Genomic DNA, 23,413 nt, shown 5'->3' with positions numbered 1-23,413 from the left:
CCCTCACTTGATTCTGTGTATTGGCTTTTGTTTGAAATTTGGTTGACAAGAGACTTTAGGGGCTGTTCAAAATTTTCAGTGTTTTTAAATTTGATTTTTTTTCCCAAATGTTTTTGAGCCACCGACCCACCCCCATTTTTAATCAATGAAAAAGTGATTTTGTCATCCAGTGTTAAAACTCTCGGTACAGCGGGCTACATAAAATTGCATGCACGTACATGTTCCTGCACATGTAAATGTGTCTATGCAAATGTGTGTCCAGTTCATTGACGGCCACCGTGCGGCTGTTGGTCTGCCTCTTTTGCACTGGTGCCCTGTAGATGTTGTATGTTTCATCAGCTGAGATTCTGTTGGAAATGGCACCATGCAGTCCGGAAAAAGCCGGTGAACAGCACTCCATTTGCAAAAACTGATAACGAGCAACTGGTATCCTGCGACATTTGCGAAGATTGACCACTACGAACGTCTGACTAATACAAGTCTACTGGAAAACCACCTCCTCCCGTGGTCTTTTACGTAGATGCATACGGATCATTCACATTACAAAAATGGGAACGATGTTGACAACGTTTGCACACCTCGGAACGCTGGCGTGCGGTGGTGGTATGGTGCATGGATTCTACGTGCGTGTACATACAATGTATATGTACAATATTAATACGCGCATGCGTACGTTGCACCATAAGTTGACTGCATACCTTAGTTCAGGCAAGTCCATGGATCTTTTTTGTTGCTGTTGTTTGCTGTTTTTTCTTGTTTGATTTGGGTTTTTTTTTATGAATTTCGATTTTCAATTACTCTTTTCATCCACCCTCCCTCCATTATTTCAAACAAAAATCGAAATTTAAAAACATTGAAACGTTTGAATGGCGCCTTACGTGTTAATGAAGCGGAATCGATTCCAAGGAACTCGAACGTTTGAGTTATGAGCTCGCTGTCAACAAAATAAAAAAAGGAATGGAAGAAGCAAACTATTTGTTGTTCAAAATTTAAAGAAAATTTCCTTCTCGGTTCCTGCTTTTGAAGTATAGTATTTGTGAAATGCTTTTCCATTCAGGTGCATTTCTCGAGCGTGAAAATTAGAGCAGTTTTAAAGATTTTTTCCTCGGGAGTAGTAAGCTTACACCAGCGTATTATGTATTTACCTGCCCTATTTGGGTTAGGATAATAAGGAAATAAAATACGAAGTCTTTACAGGAATGCCCTGGAGATGTGATAGAGTTCTCGTGACGACAAAGCGATAAGAATCGAATTACCCATCAGGCTCAACGAGAAGCGAGACTGATCCCGGTTAAAAGGGGCTCAAAAGTACAGTGTTCCTGGAAGGAGACTGCGACTCTCGCTCGGTACTGTCCGCTGGTTCCCAGAGCTCCAGGGCGGTGAGATTGGGGACCGTCGTGCCGATGAACCCACTGCGCTCCAACCTGTACAGACGGTCCTTACAGGAAGCTTGGATGGGGCCAATCTCTTTCACGGACATTTCGTGACGGAAATGCGGTCCTTGCAAAGCACTATGGATGCTTGCTGGCTTTGACAGGGTACGCGCATCCAGCGCGCAGTCTTCACGCGCACTCGGGCCGTTTTCCAATACTCAACTTCGGCTCCGTCTGAGGCTTCAACTATTTTTTAACTAGCTGACGTTGAAGCTGTAAGCGCAGTAATTAGTTTAATAGTGCCACAAACATCCAATAAGATGCAAGAGAGCCAGAAATTACATTACAGTAATCCAATTTAATTTAAACGCTTCAGGCCCACAATAGTGGATTGGTGTTGGGAACGAAGCCTGAGACGGAGCCCAAGTCGAGTATTGGAAAAGGGCCTAGGAATACGGGCGATTCACAATAGTGCGCCTCCAAGAGTTTGCAAACGCACATTGGGGCGACAGATTTTACGCGTCGTGATTGGCCAACGTGTTGCAAACTCTTGGAGGCGCACTATTGTGAATCACCCGTATTGCTGACACACTAACTGATCACACAAGTCATGCCTGTTCAAGTCATTATCCCAGTTGGTACAAGCAGCCGTGCACTTCCACGACGCGTGCATGTAAACATATTTTTGCAAGTGAACATTTTTGGCAAGAAAAGATGCAAATTCATTTTTTTTAACTATTTCGAAATGGTTATTATAGTTAGAACGATTTTTTTCTCTTGCTTGAAAGACTTATTTTCTCGTTCTTCAGTCGATTTCAGGAAACGTGCTTTAACTTTGAACCATTTACGTCACAAATTTGTGTTGTATAGCTGTGCAGGATATTTACGATCGATTTCACGAAACGATACTTAGCTGTGCCACGTTTCGATAATATTAAATTTCTTGGACGAGGACGAAAACGGCTGTCAAGACGGCTGTTCCTTTCCAATCTAACAACAGTTATCAAACAGTCGTTGAATTACCTACGCCCGCCATTTTAGAAAGGTTTTCACCTTTTCTTCGTCGGAACTGAACAGGAAATCTCCCAGGTCCCTCATAGCCAAACAAGTTGGTTTTTTTATTACCTACTCAAAGTTCTACATTTCTCATATATGTCCTGTTAATTTTAGCCTTAACCAAACACGATGAACTGGTCAAATCGTTCATTCTCACTTTGTTCGTCGGAACCCAAAATGACTGTGTACAACCTAGTTTTCATATGGTCATTTGTAACACACACGGTCTGTAAGACGTCAAGACGCAGACAGTCGCGGAAGAGACGCAGTGCGACGTCATTCTACCCAAAAAATTAAACAAAATGGCGTGCGAATCTCAGACAATTTTTGCAAAAATTCCTTTTTTAGGTGGCAATCTTGCCTCTTGAAGCGAAACTGATACTCCAGTTTGATGTAATTTGTTAATGCTCAGCTATTTTTTGACGATTGGGGCTGCATGTGCTAGTAATAAGGAGAAAATGGACAAAATGAGTGGTACTAAGCGAGCGAAACATCGCGGTGCGCCCGTCATGCCAGCGTGCGTGTTTGTATGGGCCTACTCAGAGACTCAACGCAGACAGTCGACAAAGCTAAACCGGGCTCAACTTTGCTGATCCGTCTGGGGCTGATTTGCGTTATCAGCGACGCTTCCGTTTGGCAGGTTTCCATTTGTCTGCGTTGCAGTTTGCGTCTTGATTGTGTTGCTCTCTGCACTAGACGTAAGAGTCTATGGAAACCAAAGCCCATAGTTTGTTATGCCAGTCACGGACTTACGTAGTGCGTAAGTTTCGTGAAAATCGGCAGCTAGCGACCTTTTAGATACAAAAGATTCTCTGCAACAATCTTCTGATGCTTGTCAATAAAATGTACATTTCGAAACTTCCCTGAGTTTATACACAGGCCCCTAAGGCAAAGGCGGTCATCCAAATTGTGTTTTGTGGAAAGAAACAAGAGGAGCACACGGTAACCCAGTTCTTTATTTATTATTGTTATAATTCTTTTGTTACATTGACGTCCAACTGAGTTGGCTGCGTCAGAAACAGTGTCCGCGTTCGGGTCGACACCCGACCGCCAAAAACAAATCCAAGTGTTCCAATATGATGTCCTGCCTTCCTTGACTTTCTGCCCCCTGGGGGCGCACCGGTCAAGTACTTTGGGTTGTGGAGATTAAACACCCAACGATGGACCGAGTGGGACAGAAACAACGGGTTTCAACTCACGTCCGCAGGGAGCCGGGAGCAAGATCATTACAACAGGTTCAGGAGACTAGCGTCAGCGGACGGGCGAAGCGATCGCATGGCGTCCGGAGTTTTCCCTTTAAAGGGAGGTCATCCCGATACATGGTTACGCGTCGTCGTCGTTGTTGTTGTTGTTGTTCTTGTTGTTTTTGCTGCTGCTGTTGTTGGTGCTGTTGTTGTTGTTGTCGTCGTCGTTGTTGTTCGTGTTGTTCTTGCTGCTGCTGTTGTTCTTGTTCTTGTTCTTGTTGTTTTTGCTGCTGTTGTTGTTGCTGCTGTTGTTGTTGTTGTTGTTGTCGTCGTCGTCGTTGTTGTTGTTGTCGCTGCTGCTGCTGCTGCTGCTGTTGCTGTTGCAGCAGCAACAGCAACAGCAGCAGTAGTAGTAATTTCCTCCAATATCACTTCAATGCATTTTGGTTGCGCCAAACCCTCAAAAGTATTTCTAGTCTTGCAATAAAAATAAAACTGAGACCAATACTAAAATCATTACAAACAGTTTGACACGAAAAGACAGTAGGGTATAGTAAATGTCACGGATTCGGTTAATTTCAGCAAAACTGACGATCTCACAAAGGAGTCTCAGGTCTTTCGTGACGCATCACAAATAATGAGGAGCGTGGTCCGCTGGGAAAAATATTGGAGATAATCTCCAAACATTACGTGGCCTAACATTGCATTAAATAAGCCCCAAGGCAGCATGTGCCCATGCGGTGTTTTGAAAAATTATACCGACCGGACGAAGCGCGGTTACTCCTTTGAGGATTTTGTCGGCGTGCCTTTGTTCGGCGAGCACGTCCGCACAGTGCGGGGTCGGTGTAAGGTGAGAGACCTCGACTGAGGATGTACCATCTAGACCTTGGCACAGATGCGTAAATTTCTCCCGTATTCTCTTCGGTTCCGCGACCCCACAAATTTCAACAGACTTGCTTCAAATTCCCCCTTTCTTTCTTCTTATGAGCATATTTTTTCTTTTAAATAGTACATCCGGCCGGATCTGTATTGCTAGCATAATTCTGATAAATGATAGTACTGCTCCTCGTTAAAAAAATACTTGTGTGCAAGTAACGATAAAATTGAATGACAGTAAAGTTAGTTTGATATTTGACATTGGACATTCCTATAGGTTTATACAGCGTCTGATATTTCACGACATTGGACATTCCCTGTACAATACTATGGGAATGTCTACTATGTCGAGAAAAATCACACATTCCCTGTTCAAACTAATGAGAATGTCCAATATAAAATATCAAACTAACTTTACTGTCGTTAATATTGCAAAGTTCTATCGCAAATCGGATTTTTTTTTACTTTTCCAGAGTAACCAGCATTATATTCTGTTGGGGGATTTTTTTTTATAAACTCCTATTCAAATGTTCCTGAGTTTAAATGTGTTTGTTGAATGCCGAAGTGTTATTAACCATTGATTATGAAATGAAAGGCTGTTATAGTCAACTATTGTGGAGCAAAAGCTGATTTATGCTTGGCATTGATTGTCACGTCAGATTCGAGATTTGCGCGGTTTATTTTCAAAGGTTGAACGCATTTTCAACTCGAGCCGTTGTCGCGTGCGAATGTTTTGTGATGCCAAATTTGCATCACTTTTGCCTTTGCAAGAAATACGAGTCGGCCTTTTGGGACAAGAGTCGGACATTGTTACTTACAAGTATTTCCCTAATGCTTCGATTCTCCCTCACTAAGTAATTAAAATACCTTAGCTGAAATATTTGCCCTTGTATGTCCTCAAGCAATCTCTAACATCCGACCAGCAAACACAAATGAATTTTGTATTTCTCTTTGCACGACGTGACGATCCATGCTCAGCAGGCTTGCACCAAGTTCCCTCTCTTTTTATTTCTTTGCTGTTCCCCAAAATTATTTCCTAAAGAGTGGTTCCTTAAGCCTGTTTTCCGCTTGTTTTGCTGTCCAGAGCGCCACCTGCCCTGTTTAACTTCTCGACTAAGTAAAGTCCCGCTGCCACGTTCGTGCCCGTCTGTTTCCAACGAAAGATCCTCCGGGGAGTATCGGTCAACGGAATAACACCGGTGAAAACACCGACCCGACCCCTCTCGAGTGTCGAAGCATCGCCCGGCTGTCTGCATGCGCGGCAGGCGCTAACCCGGTGATCATGACGCTTCGCCGCCTTGGGCGTCACGCGTGAGCAGGAGATTTAATTAGTCCAATTTGATAACACCGTACACACAAAAAGCCCACCCTGTTCAATTTTGCGAGGGGTCTTTGACGCAGTGCTGACAGGTTGGGCTTTCTTCCTGAAAATATTCCATGCTATTCAGGAGGCCAGACCTGACAGGCAAAATCGCCCAGAATCCGCAGGAAAATCACCATAGAATATTTAGTTAGTCTGGTATCTTTGGGCTATCATTTGCGACATGATTTGGTTGTGTTGTTTAGTCGGCGAAAATTTTAATCTTGTTCCAGAAACAGATTTTTTGCTCGGCTATGAAATCTGGGTCAAATATCCAGTTGAGAACATTCTACTATTACGACATGTTTTGAACCCTAACGATCAGGTGAAGAACTTTACCGAAGCGTATTTTTTTCCCATGCCTCGTTAAAAATAGGATCGTCAATGATTTTTTTCAGCTCAAAGACACCAACGGAAGGGTCTCACTTTGATTGAACTGTGTAATCAGCGTTGTGTTTGATATTTTTGTCGACTGAAAGATTTTCCCCCATGGAAAGTTGAAAAGAGGTAACCCTAATCTCTACGACCCTTAATTTAATAAAGATATTAGAACGAAGAAAGGGCTAAAGGTTTTCCATGCGGTCTTTCCGTCAAGGAAATGCCTGAACGAGTTGCAAAAGGGATGCGGTAGCCAAAACACCTGTTCAATTTCGCCGAGAGAACGCCATTTACCCCATACTCTCATTAACACCTCCGAACACACTGGTTTCTCTTTACGCTCTGTGTCTTAATTCGAGAATCGTGAATGATGCAGTTGTTTGTTTCACCCAAAAGAACCCCCTCGACATTTTTCCCAATATCTCCGCAGTGCATTTTTTTTCAGGAGTTGAGCCCTTAGGCGTTTCTAGAGTAACTCGTTGTGGTTATTATGACACCAGTTTTTTGAAAATCAGATGTATTGTTCTTGCGCACTTTCCAAGTTTTCTGAGACGGGTCAGCCAATAGTGTTGCTTTTTCGATTGCGGTGCTCACGAGGGGCTAGCACACATGTAGCCTTTAACTTGACCGTGACAATAAAAACCTTAATTTTATGTCTGATTGACTTCGAACTACAGTTTGGGAATGATAAGGAACGCCTTCACATCCACACCAAGTTTCAGAAAATAGAGATAGCCACAGCCGAGTTCTTGGAGGCGGAATTCGCCCCCAGACTTTGAGATGGGCCAAGATAACCTAACTCCATCAGGCATGAAGAGAACAGTTCTAGTTGAAAAGAACAAGAAAACGACGCCGTGGTTATAATTATTTTGACACGCCCATTACACAAGAATCAAAGGTCTGGGGCTGCATGCAAAACTGATTGTCTGATGACAGAGGAACTCCTTGACTGTCATGAAGACATCGAACACGTTTAGCCGTCAAACCTTCAAACTCAAGATGCACTTTTTGTGGGGCGCTTGCTGGAAAACATCACAGGCCCCGTGGCATTTTCTGAGGAATAATTAGAACCACATTTGGCTAAAACTAATATCTACACCTCCGGCTAGTTTGCTTTTTAATTGACAGAAAAGTGCGAGCGAGGCTTGGAAAAACATTACCGCAATTACGTTGCGCCAATAAACTGGAGGGTGTCGCCTGCATGCGCGTCGTCAGTGCTGTGACAAAGTTACCTCTCACAGGAAGCTCCGTGCAGACGTCAGTGACAACTTTTCCTTCTAGGAATTGTTGAAAACTCTGACCCCCCCAAAAAATCTTTACCGAAGCAACGGGCTTCTTCACACTACCCATTTTACTCGGGCAAAGTTTGTGTCTGAAAGCAGCGGCCACGGCTACCTTTCCAAGGGCGGATCCAAACCATTTTTTTTTCAAGAAGCCTTTTATGACCTTTCCAAGGGGTGAGGTTACATTTTTGGACTTTTCACACACTTTTGGAAGGAAGGGAAATGAAATCAACCAAAACATGCCTTTCTTGTCACTATTTTCCCCCCACAACTGCCTTCTTTTTAGGGAGGCCTCGCGCCCGCTGGTGCCCTGAAACTGCCCCTTGTCTCTTGTTCCTGCATAGTTTAATTTTCAGACCAAAACTATTTTGAGTGATCTTTCGGTGCCCCGTGGTCACATGACAAGTACGGGAAGAGTATCTCCCGTTTTCAGGAAAATAAAAGGCCGACAACCTCTGGACGAATATTATTGGTTTGTTTAGCTCTTTCGCAAATGTTCACAAATACTGGTCGTTTCTTTCCTTGCAGATTTTCCCTCAAGCATCAAACTGAGAACAAAAAAATCCTCCATCGTTCTTGAATTTTTTTTTCATAAATTGATCTCCACTTTTGCAGAACTTCGTCAAGAATTAATAATCCAATTACGCTGAGCAAACACATCTTTGTTGCGCTGCTTCTGATAAGAAGGGGCATTGTAAACTTAACGCCGTACGTCTACCTGCCGCCAATGTCATTGACACTGTAGTGAACCAAAATATTAAGTTCTTACGCGAAGCGGATGGGAATTTATAGCAATCAGTTTCCAAAAAGCTTCGAAAGAACGGTCTTTCCTCGCAATACGGGTACAAAATCAGCGTTGGAGTCTCAAAAACCCAACTTAGTTCGCGTTATGTTGTTAGCCTGCCTGAAGTACCGGGCAGTCATCACGCGTCCACCGCCGTGTGGGTGGTTTAATTTAGTTCGTGAGTGACGGCGAAAGCAGAAATGAACGGTTTACCCTTCGGCGGGTTGTCGCTGGTCACGGTGCCGTGACGAGCAAGAAAGTGCAGGCGTCGGCGGGGGCGACTTCGTGAGTGATTTAGCCTTGTTCTCCACATCGAAACATTTCCGGCTGTCAGTGATTGTGTTAAGTACATCCCAGCTGATCTTTGCCAGAAGCCTTCCCTGGACAAGCTACATAAAAAGTTAAAAAGTTAGCCCTCTCTTGTATTTTTATTAACAAGAAGATACAATAAGGAATTGACCTTTTATAGTTAAGGTGGGGTCATTGCGCATGCGCGCCCAAAGGGACTGATAAAGGCCAGTTTGAAATCGGCTAGAGAATCATTCATTGCGTTTCTGAACAAACTAGTTCATTTCGTCTTTTTTCCCTTTAAGTGACTGGAGATGCAAAAGTATTAGGAAGCGCATACCTCATCACGTGAGGGGGAGCAGGTTAGCATACGGTTCTTTCCTCGCTTTGCACCAATGAGGCCCGGGCTCGAGTCCCCGCTTGGCCCAGGCTTTTAGTGCATTTGGTTTCCAGTCCATACTCGCTCTTGCAGGTTTTCTCCGGGTACTCCGGTTTCCTCCTGCCTCTAAAACTGGACCTTCTTCCTGACTCCGTAATATGATGCTGATTAATAAAGTGTATGAACAAACGTATAGTTATTGGCGCAAATAGCCTGAGTTGCTGAAAGCGCTATCAAAACAAAACAACAACTCTTCGTCAGACGAGTGCACTATGTTTGAATCTAATAGCTCCTAAAAAGCAAACATTTAAAAATGAATTAAAGACTGCAAGTAATGATAAAACATACAGGATGAGATAGGAGCAGCCCGATTTGTTGTTTTTGCATTAAAAAGAAAATGAAATTTCTGTCCGAAGATTTTTCGGGCTTCTCCGCTGTGTTCGACCGTCTGCTCTCCTCCGTTTACGTTAATAAAGCACTTTTTGCTTGTCTGTTGTGTTGAATATTCTCTCCCACTGAGCTTTTCCATTTGTCCAATTACGCCGTGTAAACAATTTTTGGTGACAGAGCAAACAGTTTTCAACGAATGTAAAAAGAGCAATATTGCTCCGCGGTCGGGAAAGCTATCATTGTAAGGGGGAAATGAATGCGTCAGTGTCACGCTTCTAGAGCAGAGTTAGCACTTGGGTAAAGAAAACACAAACTAACAGGTGCAATCCTGCTGAGCAACTTTTGGTATAAAGTTGTATTGTTGCACTATAGACCACTCTTTGCCTACGATTTGTATGGCCGGCCAAAGTTTGCAGAAAAAAAATACCATTTGGATTTTTTCGATTTTGCCTCATTTGAAATGTACATTTGTCTCGTTAATTTTAAAGAGAGTTACATTTTTATTTAAAACGAAGTAGTACGTGTATTATTTTCTAGTGCTTAGATAACTGTGCAGGATTTCTAACACTTCGTGAATTATTCTCTTACTTTTGTACTGACGGCCAACCATAGTTTTAGCAGTCACTCGTAGGGAAGCACGACTGTGACGTATTACAAAGCAGACCTTATAATATAAGAGCCTTATAAGGTGCGAGATTTTTGGCACTTCATGTGTGCTTTTCAAACTGCCTACTTTCTTCACCCTGTTCTATTTTTTCTGATATTTCTGTTTTTCGTCAACACCGAAACTTGAGGGGAGGGCAACTTCGAGCGAGAATTATTCCTCTAAAATGGTAGAATGCTAGAGTTTAGAATGGGATAAGACAGCGCTCTCCTGAAGGCTCGGGGCATCCTCAACACCTGTTTGTCTTTGCGGGCAAACATACTATCTGCCTCGAGCAGAAGCACCCGTCATTGGTTGAAAAGAGCCGCGGTGGTCGGGAGTATCACGCTGGTAGCGATGTGACTGGAACACTGGCGTTTCTTAAACGTTCGTAAATCAGCGATGAGTTAGTACCAAATGAGCCTCTGTTGCTAAGCGCCCTCTCTTGGTCCAGCTCGAGGGCCGTAAGCAAGTGGACATAAATAAGGGTCCAATATTTCAAGGTGAATGCTGAATGATTACACTCTTCATTTGTACTGCTGGATTCATAACTTGCTTACACCGGTAAAGAATGGATGCCCTTTTTAATTTTTGTATTGTACAGATCTATTTCGATAGTGAACGCCAGTCTGCACCGCGCGCAGTCTACAGACACCCCCGGTGGCTCGCCCACCGCGTCGCAGGTCAGCTTCAAGGGTCCCCTGGCCGTGCGCCGGTCCACGACCAACGCCGCAAGCCTCCGCTCGCCCACCCCACCACTCATCCGACAGGACAGCAAGGTGGAACTGCGCCCTCAGGCGCCGCAAAGCCTGGCCGACGTCAACGTGGGGCTCAGGCTCATGGCGCACATGCACGAGGACCCAGAAAAGAGGAGGTTGAGGGTAAGTGTCGCACCTTGAAAGTTGAAGTTCAAAAGTCAAAAGCCTTTCACAGTCTCATCAAGACTGAGGGGTGGCATACAGGCACAAACACTCCTATTGCAGAACCACCTGCTTTTGCTTTTATCCAGCTCTGCCCCCCTCCAAAAACTGAAGAGTCTCTCGGAGGATTTTAAATTTACTGCCTCACGAAAAACGATAAAATGGTGTCCAGCCATTGTTCTAGAAAATATTGCCAAAGTGCACTGCAGTGAGCATTAATGATGGTGACCTGGTCGCGTAACTCACAGTTCATGCATTAGCAAAGCTCGCTATAGCGCAATAGACCTTGTCACTAATAAGTTCATAATAATGCAGTTTTTATCGTTTCGGCTTTCAGTTTCCAATCTAAGCGGGATTTTTAGTGCTCTGTAAAAAGACTTTACAATCGTGATTTTTCCTGTGCGCACGAGATTGCTGCATCTAAGCCGGTCTCCTTTCGAGCTGTGTTATACTAGAAACGATTTTGGCCTAATGGGATTTTCTGCAGACAAAACTGAACAAAGCCAGAAAACCTGAGACAAAATTATCAAAATCGCCCACTGTACGTTTTCAATGGCCCGCTCACACTTCTTGCCTCCAAGGTTATTTGTGTGCATGCGTACATAATTATGAATTTATGAGTGAAAAGGTCTGTACACGTGAGTTAAATTGAGGAAGTACTCACTCTCCATGAACTGCACCTTTGTTACTGGTACCCACCATCGACACGGAGGGTATCTGCAGCTTTGTGATGAAACTTACCCGATAAGCCAGACGGGGGATTTGTTTGTCACAGATGTAAATAATCTTGTCCTGCAGAGACACGTTGTAGGGAGTCGGATTTCCCAAAGTTGTTGCTCCGCGCGCGCTCACGATCTGGAGAATGCTCGAGCGCCCTCTATGTCTGGGCGCGAGGAATCATGCTCAACGGGGCTTCGCAGACTGATGTCGATTTCCTCTGCATTTGACAGGAAGTCGAACATTCGAAAACCACATTATGATATTTTGCCAACAGCTGAGGGCACTGTTCATTGACACCGTGACCAAGGTCCGGCGCATCGCCCGCGTGGCCCTCTGCATGATCCGGTCCTCCAAGGATCTGAACGTGGCCAACTTCATGGCCCAGCTCCACTTCTACAACACGCGCACCATGGAGGAAGAGCTGACCTTCGAGAAGGAGAAGTTCTCGCGGAAGTACTCGGTGAGTCTAGTTCGGTTTCCCCAGCCCCCCTCCCCATTTCCTGGACCGCAATGAATCTGACCGTTTTGAAAGATCATGTGGTAGAAATGTCATACGGTGGAAAAACCTTGATGAGGTCCTTGGGACTTCACTAATTACGTCCTTAAAACGGAGCAATTGTGAGCAGTGGCGTAGCCACGGGGGAGGGGAGCCTGGGGGGCGCATGTCCCCCCCCCCACAAATTCCTTGTTTCCCCCAGATGCGTCCCCCCTCCAAAAAACGGCTGAATGGAGATTAAACAATGCTGAAAAAAGCTTGCTCCCAAAAACAACACACCACTGAAAGTTGGTGCCCCCTGTAAGATCCTAGTGCCACACTTGCCCCCCTAGTAAAATCCTAGCAACGTCACTGATTGTGAGCAACAGCATTGTTTTAAAAACAAGGAATACGACGACTTGGGCATCTAAGATAAAACTTGCTCTACCATCAGGCGTGGATGAAGGAGCTTTGGGGTCAAAATGGCCCCCATAAGAAAGGTAAAAAGAAATGGGGAAAATTAAAAAAAAAAACTAAAAGGAAGTGCACTATTACCAATGTCAAGAATGTATGGCAATTAATGTTCATCCTCGTTCACTGAAAACAACTGGGGTGTTAAATTTAACACCCCAGGTGTTATCAGAGGACTACACCAACACTTCCTTTTCACTGGTGTTAAAATGTTGGTGTTATTTGGTGTTACTTTCAACATCTTTAAGTGCATTGTAACACTTATAGGTGAGCGGTGTTAAAATAACACCCTATGGTGTGGTCATCTGATAACACCAAGAAGCAGTGTTTCCGCTTGTCTGCTGACTGTTTCATAACTAACGTGTGTAACTGACGGGCTACCCTGGTAAAATAATGTAAAATTAGTTGAAAACGTTCCCGTCGCGATGGGACGACAACAAAAGTCAGCTTGTCTGCCACTGAGGTGTCCGTGTCTAACAACTTTCAGATTCACCGCACGAAGTTTTGTTCTGCTTTATTCCCCAAGATAAGAATGTATTTTTGCTAGAAGTTTTTTGTCTTCCATCTCCGTTTTGCTTGCATTGTAAAATGCTAACTTTTGCCATTATCAGGTTCCATTTTAGGAATTAATCATGTCATTATGTTTTTCACGCACGATTTTGTTTTCTTGGCGTTTAAAGAAACTCCACGTACCCAACTGGGCCCGGGAAATCGGCCTGAAGCCGCCCTGGGACCGAACGCCCGATGACGTCATGGCTTTATATAGTATCTTAAAGAACCTGAAGAGTTTTGAGAAGTTTACGCATCAGATGCGGATGGAGATCTGCCGGGCGGCGACCTACAGCTGGTAAGGGTCACACGAGAAGATTACCGTAAAACTGGGTCAACTTGACCCCATTGTGTGCTATGTGAAGAATGAAAACCAACCAAATATAAACACACCTGCAAACAGGTAAACAAGAATAGGGCCCGTCATCCTTCGACAACGCGCTCACGGTCATTGTGGAAGGTATCATATTATTCAGACAACGCGAATGGGATGGTTTGCTGACGATTGCCTTTCAATCGATCCCTACAAGTGAAGGATTCATTCAGGCGAATATCATCTGTTTTCAGTTGATTCGATTCGTTTCACTTTGATTTGATTCATTTCGATTTGATTTTATTTCATTCGAATCGATTCAAGTCGATTCAACTTGACTGGATTTGGTTCGAATCGATTCTACACGACTTTCGATTTGATTGAATTGTTTCCATTCACTTCGATACCGATCAAACTGACGTGACGAGACCTGACTTCATCTGATCTGATCTGACTAGATCTTTAAAGTTTAAAATTCTAGACTAGTATAATTTTGTTTCCTTAGCTGCGAGAAGGGGCGTGTCATCCTACGCCAGGGTCACGTGGGGCACAACTTCTACTTCATCTTCTCCGGCTCTGTGTTCGTGCAAATAGACATCGAGGATGCAAAGACGGGGATCATGACCCCCTCCAAGACCCACGTCATGGAGAAGGGTGCCAGCTTCGGGGTACGTGACGTCATAACGACGTCAGTTTAGACCTATCTTGTGCTGCTTTGTCAAGGCGATATGCATAAGCACTGTATCCCTCATTAAGAAAATATTAAGTGAGTGTCTTTGTTTTAATTAGCTTTACAAATGATTGGCATATTGTTCTGGCTATAGTGATACACTCTTAAAACTCCCGGGTCAGATTGACCTCGAATTGGGTCCCCCTTTCCGGGTCAAAATATGACTCCCTTTTGGGTCGTATTTGATCGTTTCTAGGTCATATTTGACCCTTTTGGGGTCATAACTTGACCCGGAAAAGGGACCAACCTCCAGGATTGCCAGTTGAAGCAGGGTCATCTGGCGCAAACCGAGATTTTCCCTGGAAGTAATCCATCGCTCTTTACCCCTAGAGATATCAAACAAATTTTGGAATTTTGGAACTATTAATTCCGCACGGTGTTTAATTCAATGCTATGCAATGCAATCACATGCTATGCGATCCAATCGAATCCAATCTAATCTAGTCCAATCCTATCCAATTCAATCCAACAAAACGTAACACAATGCAAGACAACACAATGCAAAGCAACTTTAGTATCCCTTAGCATCTGCTTACAAATATCACATGAATGTAAAGGAATATTATTTTGCTACAGGAGTTGGCGCTTCTGGGAGGCGGGAGCGGTACGCGGCGTGCCTCCATCATCTGCCGGGAAACCACGGAGCTCTTCGAGATCGAGAAAGAGACCTTCTTGGAGCTCTGCCCGGACATCTTCGAAAAGGAACTCCAGGAGAAAATCTCGGCTGCAAGGTGGGGGCAAATGATTCGTGTCAACGACTCAACTGAGTCCGACTCGAGTCATCTGACTCATCAACACAAACAAGAGAAAAAGCGGTGATGGAAAGCTGCCGTTCGGAAAGGTTTTTTTTTTCTTTTGACAATTACACGTGATGCAAAAAAAGTGGCTTTTTGTGTGCAGGTTTTTCAAGGTCTGGGTTTTTGACTTCGCTCAGTCACAAGCAATGCCCTGTAAAAACAAATGAAGGCACCACGTGCAAAGAAGCCCTGACGCAAGCTAGTTTGTCCGTTACGTCATTTATAACATAGCCGATGATTGGCCAGCGTGAAAAATGCTTGCAAAATTGATTGGGTTCCTAAACACAGCGATGAATCGCCTATTACACTTGTCAGTTTCTCAGGTTTTTGGAGCAACCAGTCGCCGTAGAAAAACACTGTAACCGATACACGACGGGACGAACCTCTTTTGCAAGGACATGTTGGCTCACAAAAGACCCAATACTTGGAGTAATGTTCGATATTTCTGTTGTCCACATTAGACAACGAAAGTTTTTTGCTGTGAATCCCAAAAACCCACTTCCTTGCATGTCACCTTGCCTCGCAGAAACTTCGATTGACAGTTTGTGTTGAAACCCATATTCCTTCCATTATTGCGCCTTGTCTCTGAAGATTGCACTTTCTTCTTCTAAACCGATGTCTTGAACTATCCTGCTTTGAATCCCCGCCAGGAATGTGGCCATCTTCCGACAGTTCCCGCCCGAGGATCTGGAGCGGCTTTGTTTCGAGTCTTTCATCGAAGAGGTAGCCTATGGCCGCGTGATCGAGCGGAACACGGCCAATACCGACACCATCTACTTCATACTGGACGTGAGTGAAAAGAAGATCCGCTGTAAAGATTTGGCAGCTTTTTGAAAAAAAAATGAAACTGACCCAAATAATTCCGACAGATGGACAGTATCCCGCTGATCGGAGTAAAATTCTGTTTTAGCCACTTTATTGCGGACTAATCAACTTCATGTATTATCCACAAGGGAGGATATACCCAGCAAGAAATGAGACCGAGGGGTACCCCCCCCAACATGTCCAATCCCTATACACATTCCAGACTATTGTTATTTAACACATCCCCCAAGATGTCTGAAAGGAATTCCCCAGATTCCTGCGAGACAATGACCAACACAAAGCAGGGGGGTTCTCTCCGTCTCATACCTTTACAACGAAATGCCCTCTTTTGAACGGGTTCGAAAGATATTATGGTATTTACCTGATCGAAGACGCATTCAAGTGAGCTTTTGTCCTTAACTAAAATTAACTTCAAGGCTACCTTTCAATATTAAACCTTTCCAACGTTAAAGAACCTGAAAAGGGGAAACGAAACAATAGCTGGTATTCGAACCAAAAGAATACCCGCAATTTTAGTGCCTTTCATAACCACATCATTTACGCAAGCAAGCTTGCTTTTGCGCCCCCAAACGACGTAATGGCGTCTCAACTGTTGCAAAATTCAGGTAATAGGCCTACCATCATGTATTTGAACCACAGACTTATATAGAAAAAGTGGACTCGCAATGCCCTTAATCAGCTTATAGAGATCAATGAATCTACTAACGGCCATTTTACTTAGCCGAATACAAAGCTTGCTCGGCAATGCCCGCCTTTGTTCTCCCTGGCGTCAATAGAAGGGACCCAACCCACACATTTGTATTCGGGCTCGGTAAATTGGCTTCTATTCCATACAAAGGCGTTGCAAGTTAGGGTTTTTTTATATATATAAATATTTGACCCGGTTCCCAACGGGGGCATTTCTCTGTTAAAGCCTCGCTTGTTTACAGCAGTGAGTAGTTTGCTCAGCGCAGTGTGGTTGAAGCAATTCGTAACCGCAAGCTCGACCTACTTTTTTGTATACAAGGCAAGAGATAGAGACAAAATATACCCCAAGCACTTAACTGTTTTAATTTATACGTTTAATACGAACATGTGCCCCACTTTTGCCTCCTCTTCGCTTTCGAGATAGTATGACGAGCCGGACTAAAGGTTAACCCTATTTGCAGTCCAAAAGCTAATCAGAACTCTGATACACCTTTGGTTTCCATAGGGAAAGGTGACCATGCTGAAAGAGTTTGAACTCTCTGTTGCCCACCATGACGCCTCGATCCAAGCCTACGGGGACAAGACGCTACCAACTCCCAAAGCAGGACGTGGCCTCACCGAGGGTGGGCGACAGACTCTTCCTCAAGCCACTGACAAAGACACCTGCTTCATGCGGGTTGGCGAACTTAGAGTTGGCGACACAACGGTAATTACCCCCCCCCGCCCTTTGTCACCCTCAATGCCTTGATTTCAACAGGTCTTTTCAAACGTTGGTGTGAGTCGCTCATGACTACAAGACTAGTTTCCCACAGATATTCACATTGCTTCATGTTGCCAATTGGTCGTTTCGAAGAATGCAGTGAAAAACTTTGTAGCAATGTTGACTTTCTAATGAAACTTTGTCTCTGTATGACCACAGCGCTGCTTTCTACCAATCTAAAAGAAAGGAACAGCCCACTGACTCATTAATTCATTTCCAAAACTGACCCACCCCGCTCCAGGAGATCGCCTTGATGCACGCCAGCAAGGACCGAACGTCGCCCGGCGTTATCCTGGTCAGCAACGGGGTGAGGCTAATGCAGATGCCCAAGCGGAAGCTGGAGAGGTTCGCGCCAAAAGAGGTCGTGGAGACGCTAAGGCGACAACCCGTGCAGCCACTGAGGTATATGGCAAGGCAGAAGTTACCGCTACGGCAGGCGATAACAAGTGCAACACATTGCCCTTGCCTATAGCAACCCTAGCCATTTCCCACAGACGCGTTTGTTCTGTCCCTGCCGGGACTTTCAAGTGCAGCCATGTACAGCATATTGGGCCCCGAGCTGGAACAAGGGAGGGAGTGATTTTCCTAGCAACGGAGGTTCCTTTGGTAGGAAACTTCACTTCACGAACGACTGTGCGATGCACGCGTTGCGTTCGCGTCGCTACTAACAAAACGAGCACTCCAGACCAGCGTGGCTCTTTTGAACCGACGACGGGGTGCTTCATTACTCTTTATGAAGTTGTAAAGTTTGTAAGAGTCCGCTGAACAAAACTTGTTACTTTGCGCCCGTCCTCTGTACTTCCTTTACAAACTGTAATGGAAAGAGACGGTGCTTGTGCCCCTTACTTCCGATTTGCACGAGCGAACTGCACTGAAAAACCCTGCACCGAAACCGCCTATTCTAGCTCTGATAATTATCCGTTTTGTAATCTCTTTAACTCCAGAATCCCTCCCAGCGATGAATTGTACAAGAAATACCTGGGCGACGTCAACTGGGCCGAGTTTAGGACCAAAGTGGTGGACACGCTGCAAGAGGAGAGACGGGGTGCCCCCATCGTCAGCAAGCCGTCCACTGCCAAGGGATCGACAGGGTGGGCACGCTGGCCGGGGTCGGGGGTTAAAGGTGCTCCGAGTTGCGGCGTGAGAGCTCAGAGTGCGGTAAGCTAAGTGTTGAGTACAAACGCCGAAACAGTTTTTATTCCAGTAAAGAATTAGAAAGTGTTTGAAAACGCATCTTAATGTGTACTTATGCTTTTAATTTCCAACAGTTTGAGATTGTAAATTGTAACACTGACGTGTGGGTCTTGGTGCGTATTTGTTTCACGCAGCCTCCAAGAGTAAGGAGACGAGGCGTGGTCAGTATGTGAAGAGGGGACGTACGGACCGAGGCAACAGTGTGACGATTTTGCCGATTAAGGTGGGGCAACGTCAGCACGTCATTGAAGCGAAGAGGTGTCAATATTCGCCCCTGTGCTTAGCTCGTTGTAAACGTTACTTTACCGTTGTGTAAACTAGAGCTGGAAAAATATTCTTCTTCCTTCGGCGATGTATTGGTCAACGAGGACAGCATGCATACTGGATGACTCTCTCAACCTGCAATGCAAATGCACACTGCCGTCCAATACACCTGATCCGGCTACCCGCCTCTATGCGGAGCGTGCCGGTAATATATTATAATAAGCACCTGGAGTACACAGTAGCTTCAGTGGCATTATGCAAAGAATAAAAGCAGATCAGTTTAGTGTGCTTGCAAGGAGTATCGTGGATAAGGAAAAAAGATAACATGGATCCGTAATTCGAATCTTCGATGTTCGTTTATTTTCTCTCTTTTCAGTTTGTTTCCTTTAGAACAAAACTAGATTCAAGAGGATATTTAGTGTAATTTTACCTGATTTCAAGCCTCGAAAATTTACTTTATTTAAAGAAAAACCCTAATTTCAACACATCATGAACTTTAGCCTTGCTCATTAGCCTGTCACATGTATTACATAATACGATCGAGCTTCAACATGTGCCACTTTTTCCACTTTGTACCGTAAACCGGCGTAACTTTGGCACATTGGAATTACTTTGGCACAAGCCACACTCCTTGATTGTAGTGGTCATATCTTCGCAACGTGCTATATATTCTATCAAATGATTCTGCGAACGTAATTTTATCATAAAATACACATGGAGACTCGACCTGAAGGATTTTGTTGTCTTTGTTATAATCCTTTTTTATGGTTTTTCATAAAATTGCTGCAACCTGCCAAAGTTATCCCAAACCAAGGGGTAACTTTTACAGCACTTAATTAAACTCTAATTCACAATTAAAAGGGGTTGGTGGAAGTTTGCTATGACTAAATTTGACTTGAGGCTTCATGCAAGAAAAATACCCAATCAACAATGAAAAATAATATCTGTTTTAGACAACCTGTTAAAGTTCCCCCGGTTGACGGTACTTCCACGTTTCAAATTTGGCATTTTGCTGGAAAAATAGTTTATTATGGAGCAACTATCATGGAAAAGTGGCTCCGTGTAAGAGTTAGCACAGCACTACCGCCATTGAAGGGAGTCACTGCAAATAACCATGTGATAGGATTACGGTGGTCACTCGATTCGTGCATATACACGTACAAGTACTTTGGTTTCACTTTTTCTCTGTTCCATAAATTACAAACTACTTAGACAATCCTTAATGTCAGTAGACCCATGGGCGGAAATTCTGGGGGATGGGTTTACAATCCCTCCACTTTTTGACCAGGGAGATGGGCTTTTGAATATTCCCCACACACACATGTTTTCGTGGTGAGAAAAACAATTAAGGTGGATCGTGAAGAATATTAATATTTCAGACTTCCCAACGACCAAGTGTATTCAATAGCACTCAGAAAGGGAGAAGAAATTAAAAGTCATAAATATGCAGTTCTGATGTAACATTCTGCAGGAATGTAATGAATAATACAAATGTACATCTGTAATAATGATATATATACTCCCATCTCCTGGGATTGTGCGTCAATTAGCAGTAGATTGGTTCTAATAGTTTGTTGTCTGCGAACAGCTGTCTGAAACGTCGACGCTTAAAGAACTCCGTATGTATAAAGAATTTGTGCCAAATAACCTGTTTGCAGAAACCTGTGCTTTATTAAATAACGAAATCATTATAAAAATGCATCACATGGCTAAATTATGTCATAAATAGCGTGTGCAAAATGTAATATTTACTATATCAAAGAAACTTTTTTGTCGGTACTTTGTAAAGTTTTGTAATTTAACATGACGTTTATTTCCACATTGGTAAAGATTAGGAAAGGTAAACAATAACAGTACATGCAAATATATAAATCGAGAGATAATTATAGAGTGACAAAGACAAGAAATACATAAGTAAAGGGAAAACCAATATGGAGGCTTTCTCAGAAGCCGGGAGGCTTGTATTGAAAAGCCTTGGACAAAACAAACTTTACAGAGAGACAAAAAAAGCAAGGCAGCAAACAACAATAAATTAACGTAAGGGGAATACCTTATGACGGAAATAAAAATAAATGGAAAATAACGATAATAAGTTTGGTACTTTTATTAGCAATGACAAGAAGAAATTATGCGTGAAGACGAAAAACAGTGTGATAAAAAGACAAGAATACATTAAGAAAGAAGGAAGCTAAGTTGTGTATTGGAAAACCAAGTATAATTTGAAAGAGGACTTGAATCGACCCCAAGACGACTGCGTTTTCAAAGCCTCGTCAAGACCGCTCCACAAGCGTGGCCTCTGAGATCTGGGTATTCTTAAAGTGTATGCTGTGCGGGTGAAAGGAACGTAAAGATTGTTAAGAGACCGAGTGCTATGCCCATGAGTATCGTGAACTGCTGAAAAGTAGGATGAACAGGTGGAAGGAAAAAGTTTGTTCATGAACTTATACATGAATATGCCGATGTGAAATTTGTTAATGTCAGTTAGAGTTAATGTGTGGAGTCTAGAAAAGAGAGGTGCAGTATGGTCCCGAGCTCGAGGATGTGAAAGTGTGCAAATTCTAATGGCTAGCGTCTGGAGTGTGATCAGAGGAAGCAGAACTGTTGATTGTAAGTAGAGGATGCCCAAACAGTATTGCAATAGTTCAGAGAGGGAAGAACTAGGGTATTATAAAGAGAAAACAGGGTAATAGGAGGAAGAAAAGCACGACGTTTAGTCAGAACGCCTACATTTTTAGAAATAGTCTTGGAAACAGAAGAAATGTGGTCACTCCAAGTAAGTTTGTCGATTGTGATTGTGCCAAGAAATTTCGTAGACCGGACCAGGGTAATGGGCGTATTGTCAATATCAATGGGAAAAATGAGAAGATTGGGACTGTTAGATTTACTGAAAAGAATGCATTTATATTTGACCCTTTTGGGACCATATTTGACCCTTGTTGGGTCATAATTTGACCCAAAAAGGGTCATGCCGAATGGGACCCGATTCTGGGTCAATTTGACCCGGGGGTTTTTAGAGTGTAGGCGAAAACCAAATTGTTGATTAGAGAGAATATTACAGTTTGAAAAGAATTTAAAGAGTATATTGTACATAGTCCTCTCGAGTATCTTAGAGAAAGTAAGCAGAACAGAAATGGGATGGCAGTTGCAGATATCATGAGGGTCGCCACTTTTAAAGACAGCAGTGACTTTAGCAACCTTTAGATTCGAGAAACGATTCCGGAAGAAAGAGATAAATTGAAAATATGAGCCAGAGGAGCAGAAATAACAGAAATGACAGATTTAGCAACCGATGAGCGAATAACGTCAAAACCAGGACTTGTACCACTGTTCATACCACTTTTCAGACTTCAGGTAACACGAAGAGAGAAGAGGGATTAGTATTGTGCAGATAATCCATGAAGTGAGCATTAGTAGGTGGTATTTTATTAGAGAGAGAAGAGCCAATGTTAGTGAAGTAGGAACTAAAAGAATTAGCGATAATCTCTGGGATAGAGACCATTTGATTACTAGCGGAGTAATTATCCGGGGTTGAAACCTTTCTCCCTTTGCCAAGGATCTTATTGATTTCACACCAGGTACTTTTCTTGTTGTTTTTACATTTGTCAAGCTTCTTGGCATAATGGAATTTCTTGGCACGTCAAATAATGGGAGTCAGGCACTTCCGGTGATTGTTGTAAAGCCACATATTTGCATTCGATGGATTACGAAGGAATCGTCGATATAATTTGGTTTTGCGGCAGCAGGAGTTGGCAATACCTGGAGTAATCCAGGGGTTTTGGGGTCTTCGTCTTGCCAATACGATATCAAGCGTAAAAGAGCGAAAGGTATTGCTATTTATATCCCTTGTGGTGTAAGTCTCCGGATTACGCCTCGAAAGTAGAAAAAACAGAGGGAGTAGCTTGAAATAAAGGCAACTGATCCGAGATGTCAGGGTTAAGAATACCTGCAGAGATAATAGAATCATTGTTAGTAAGGATGTTGTCAATAAGTGTGCTACTAATTGGGTTGATACGAAGGAGCTGGTCAATCAAAGGGCGAAAGCCATATGAGTAAAACATGTTAACAAGTCGTCTGTGGGGCGATGGTCAGAGCATTTCAATATTAAAGTCAAGATTAAAATCGCCCATCAAATAGAACAGCTTCCTCTCTTTCGAAATGGCATTCAGACACAAATGAAAATGATGTAAGAAATTATCAGGTTGAATACCAGAAGCCCTGTAGACGTTTCCTATCCGATTAATTAAATTACAGGCATGTTCACGTTCAGTTACAATGAACAAATATTCGTAATCATGTGAAGTTTGCTTCAGATCATCACCGACGTGGAAATTCAGATTTGGGGCCATCACGATGAGCTCTTTCTGGTTTAACGTCAGCCATGTCGTACTTGTCGTTCAGTAACTTCTTTGTCAGGGCTATTCCTCTCCGGACCTTTGTGGCAGACCAATAATTCTCAAATTATTCCTACGGGAGAAGCGCGCCAGCTTCTTTATTTGTTCTGCCTGATCTGTGATGATTTTCTCTGCCTTTGCCATCTTTGATACGAGCAGATCATGGTCAGCCATCTCCGACTCTAGATCACTGATACGCGTACTCTGGAACTCTGTTGTTTCGCTGATGTTGGCTTCCAAGTTGTCTATACGATTACGTCATTCCACCTGTCCAGCACGAATTTCAGTAAGTGACTGGCGAACAAATTAAGCTCTCAAATGCC

General features: G+C 43.5%; 1 protein-coding gene across 1 annotated transcript in view; it reads left to right on the top strand.

Annotated features, from left to right (window-relative positions):
* Positions 1 to 21,237, top strand: part of LOC147795833 (uncharacterized) — a 30,229-nt gene extending 8,992 nt beyond the window's left edge. The window contains exons 4-13 of the mRNA XM_087130801.1: positions 10,599 to 10,875; positions 11,909 to 12,094; positions 13,261 to 13,427; positions 13,948 to 14,110; positions 14,749 to 14,903; positions 15,620 to 15,758; positions 16,987 to 17,187; positions 17,483 to 17,643; positions 18,186 to 18,399; positions 18,570 to 21,237. Coding sequence (XP_086986927.1) covers positions 10,599 to 10,875; positions 11,909 to 12,094; positions 13,261 to 13,427; positions 13,948 to 14,110; positions 14,749 to 14,903; positions 15,620 to 15,758; positions 16,987 to 17,187; positions 17,483 to 17,643; positions 18,186 to 18,399; positions 18,570 to 18,608 — 1,702 coding nt within the window. The 3' untranslated portion in view covers positions 18,609 to 21,237. The remainder of the gene's footprint in view (positions 1 to 10,598; positions 10,876 to 11,908; positions 12,095 to 13,260; positions 13,428 to 13,947; positions 14,111 to 14,748; positions 14,904 to 15,619; positions 15,759 to 16,986; positions 17,188 to 17,482; positions 17,644 to 18,185; positions 18,400 to 18,569) is intronic.
* Positions 21,238 to 23,413: the final 2,176 nt, after the last annotated feature.

The sequence above is a fragment of the Acanthaster planci genome, linkage group LG20, assembly GCF_054643075.1.
Source record: "Acanthaster planci isolate LZ-2023a linkage group LG20, COTS_SCS, whole genome shotgun sequence".
NCBI lineage: Eukaryota > Metazoa > Echinodermata > Asteroidea > Valvatida > Acanthasteridae > Acanthaster > Acanthaster planci.
This window is presented reverse-complemented; position numbering and strand designations above follow the sequence as displayed.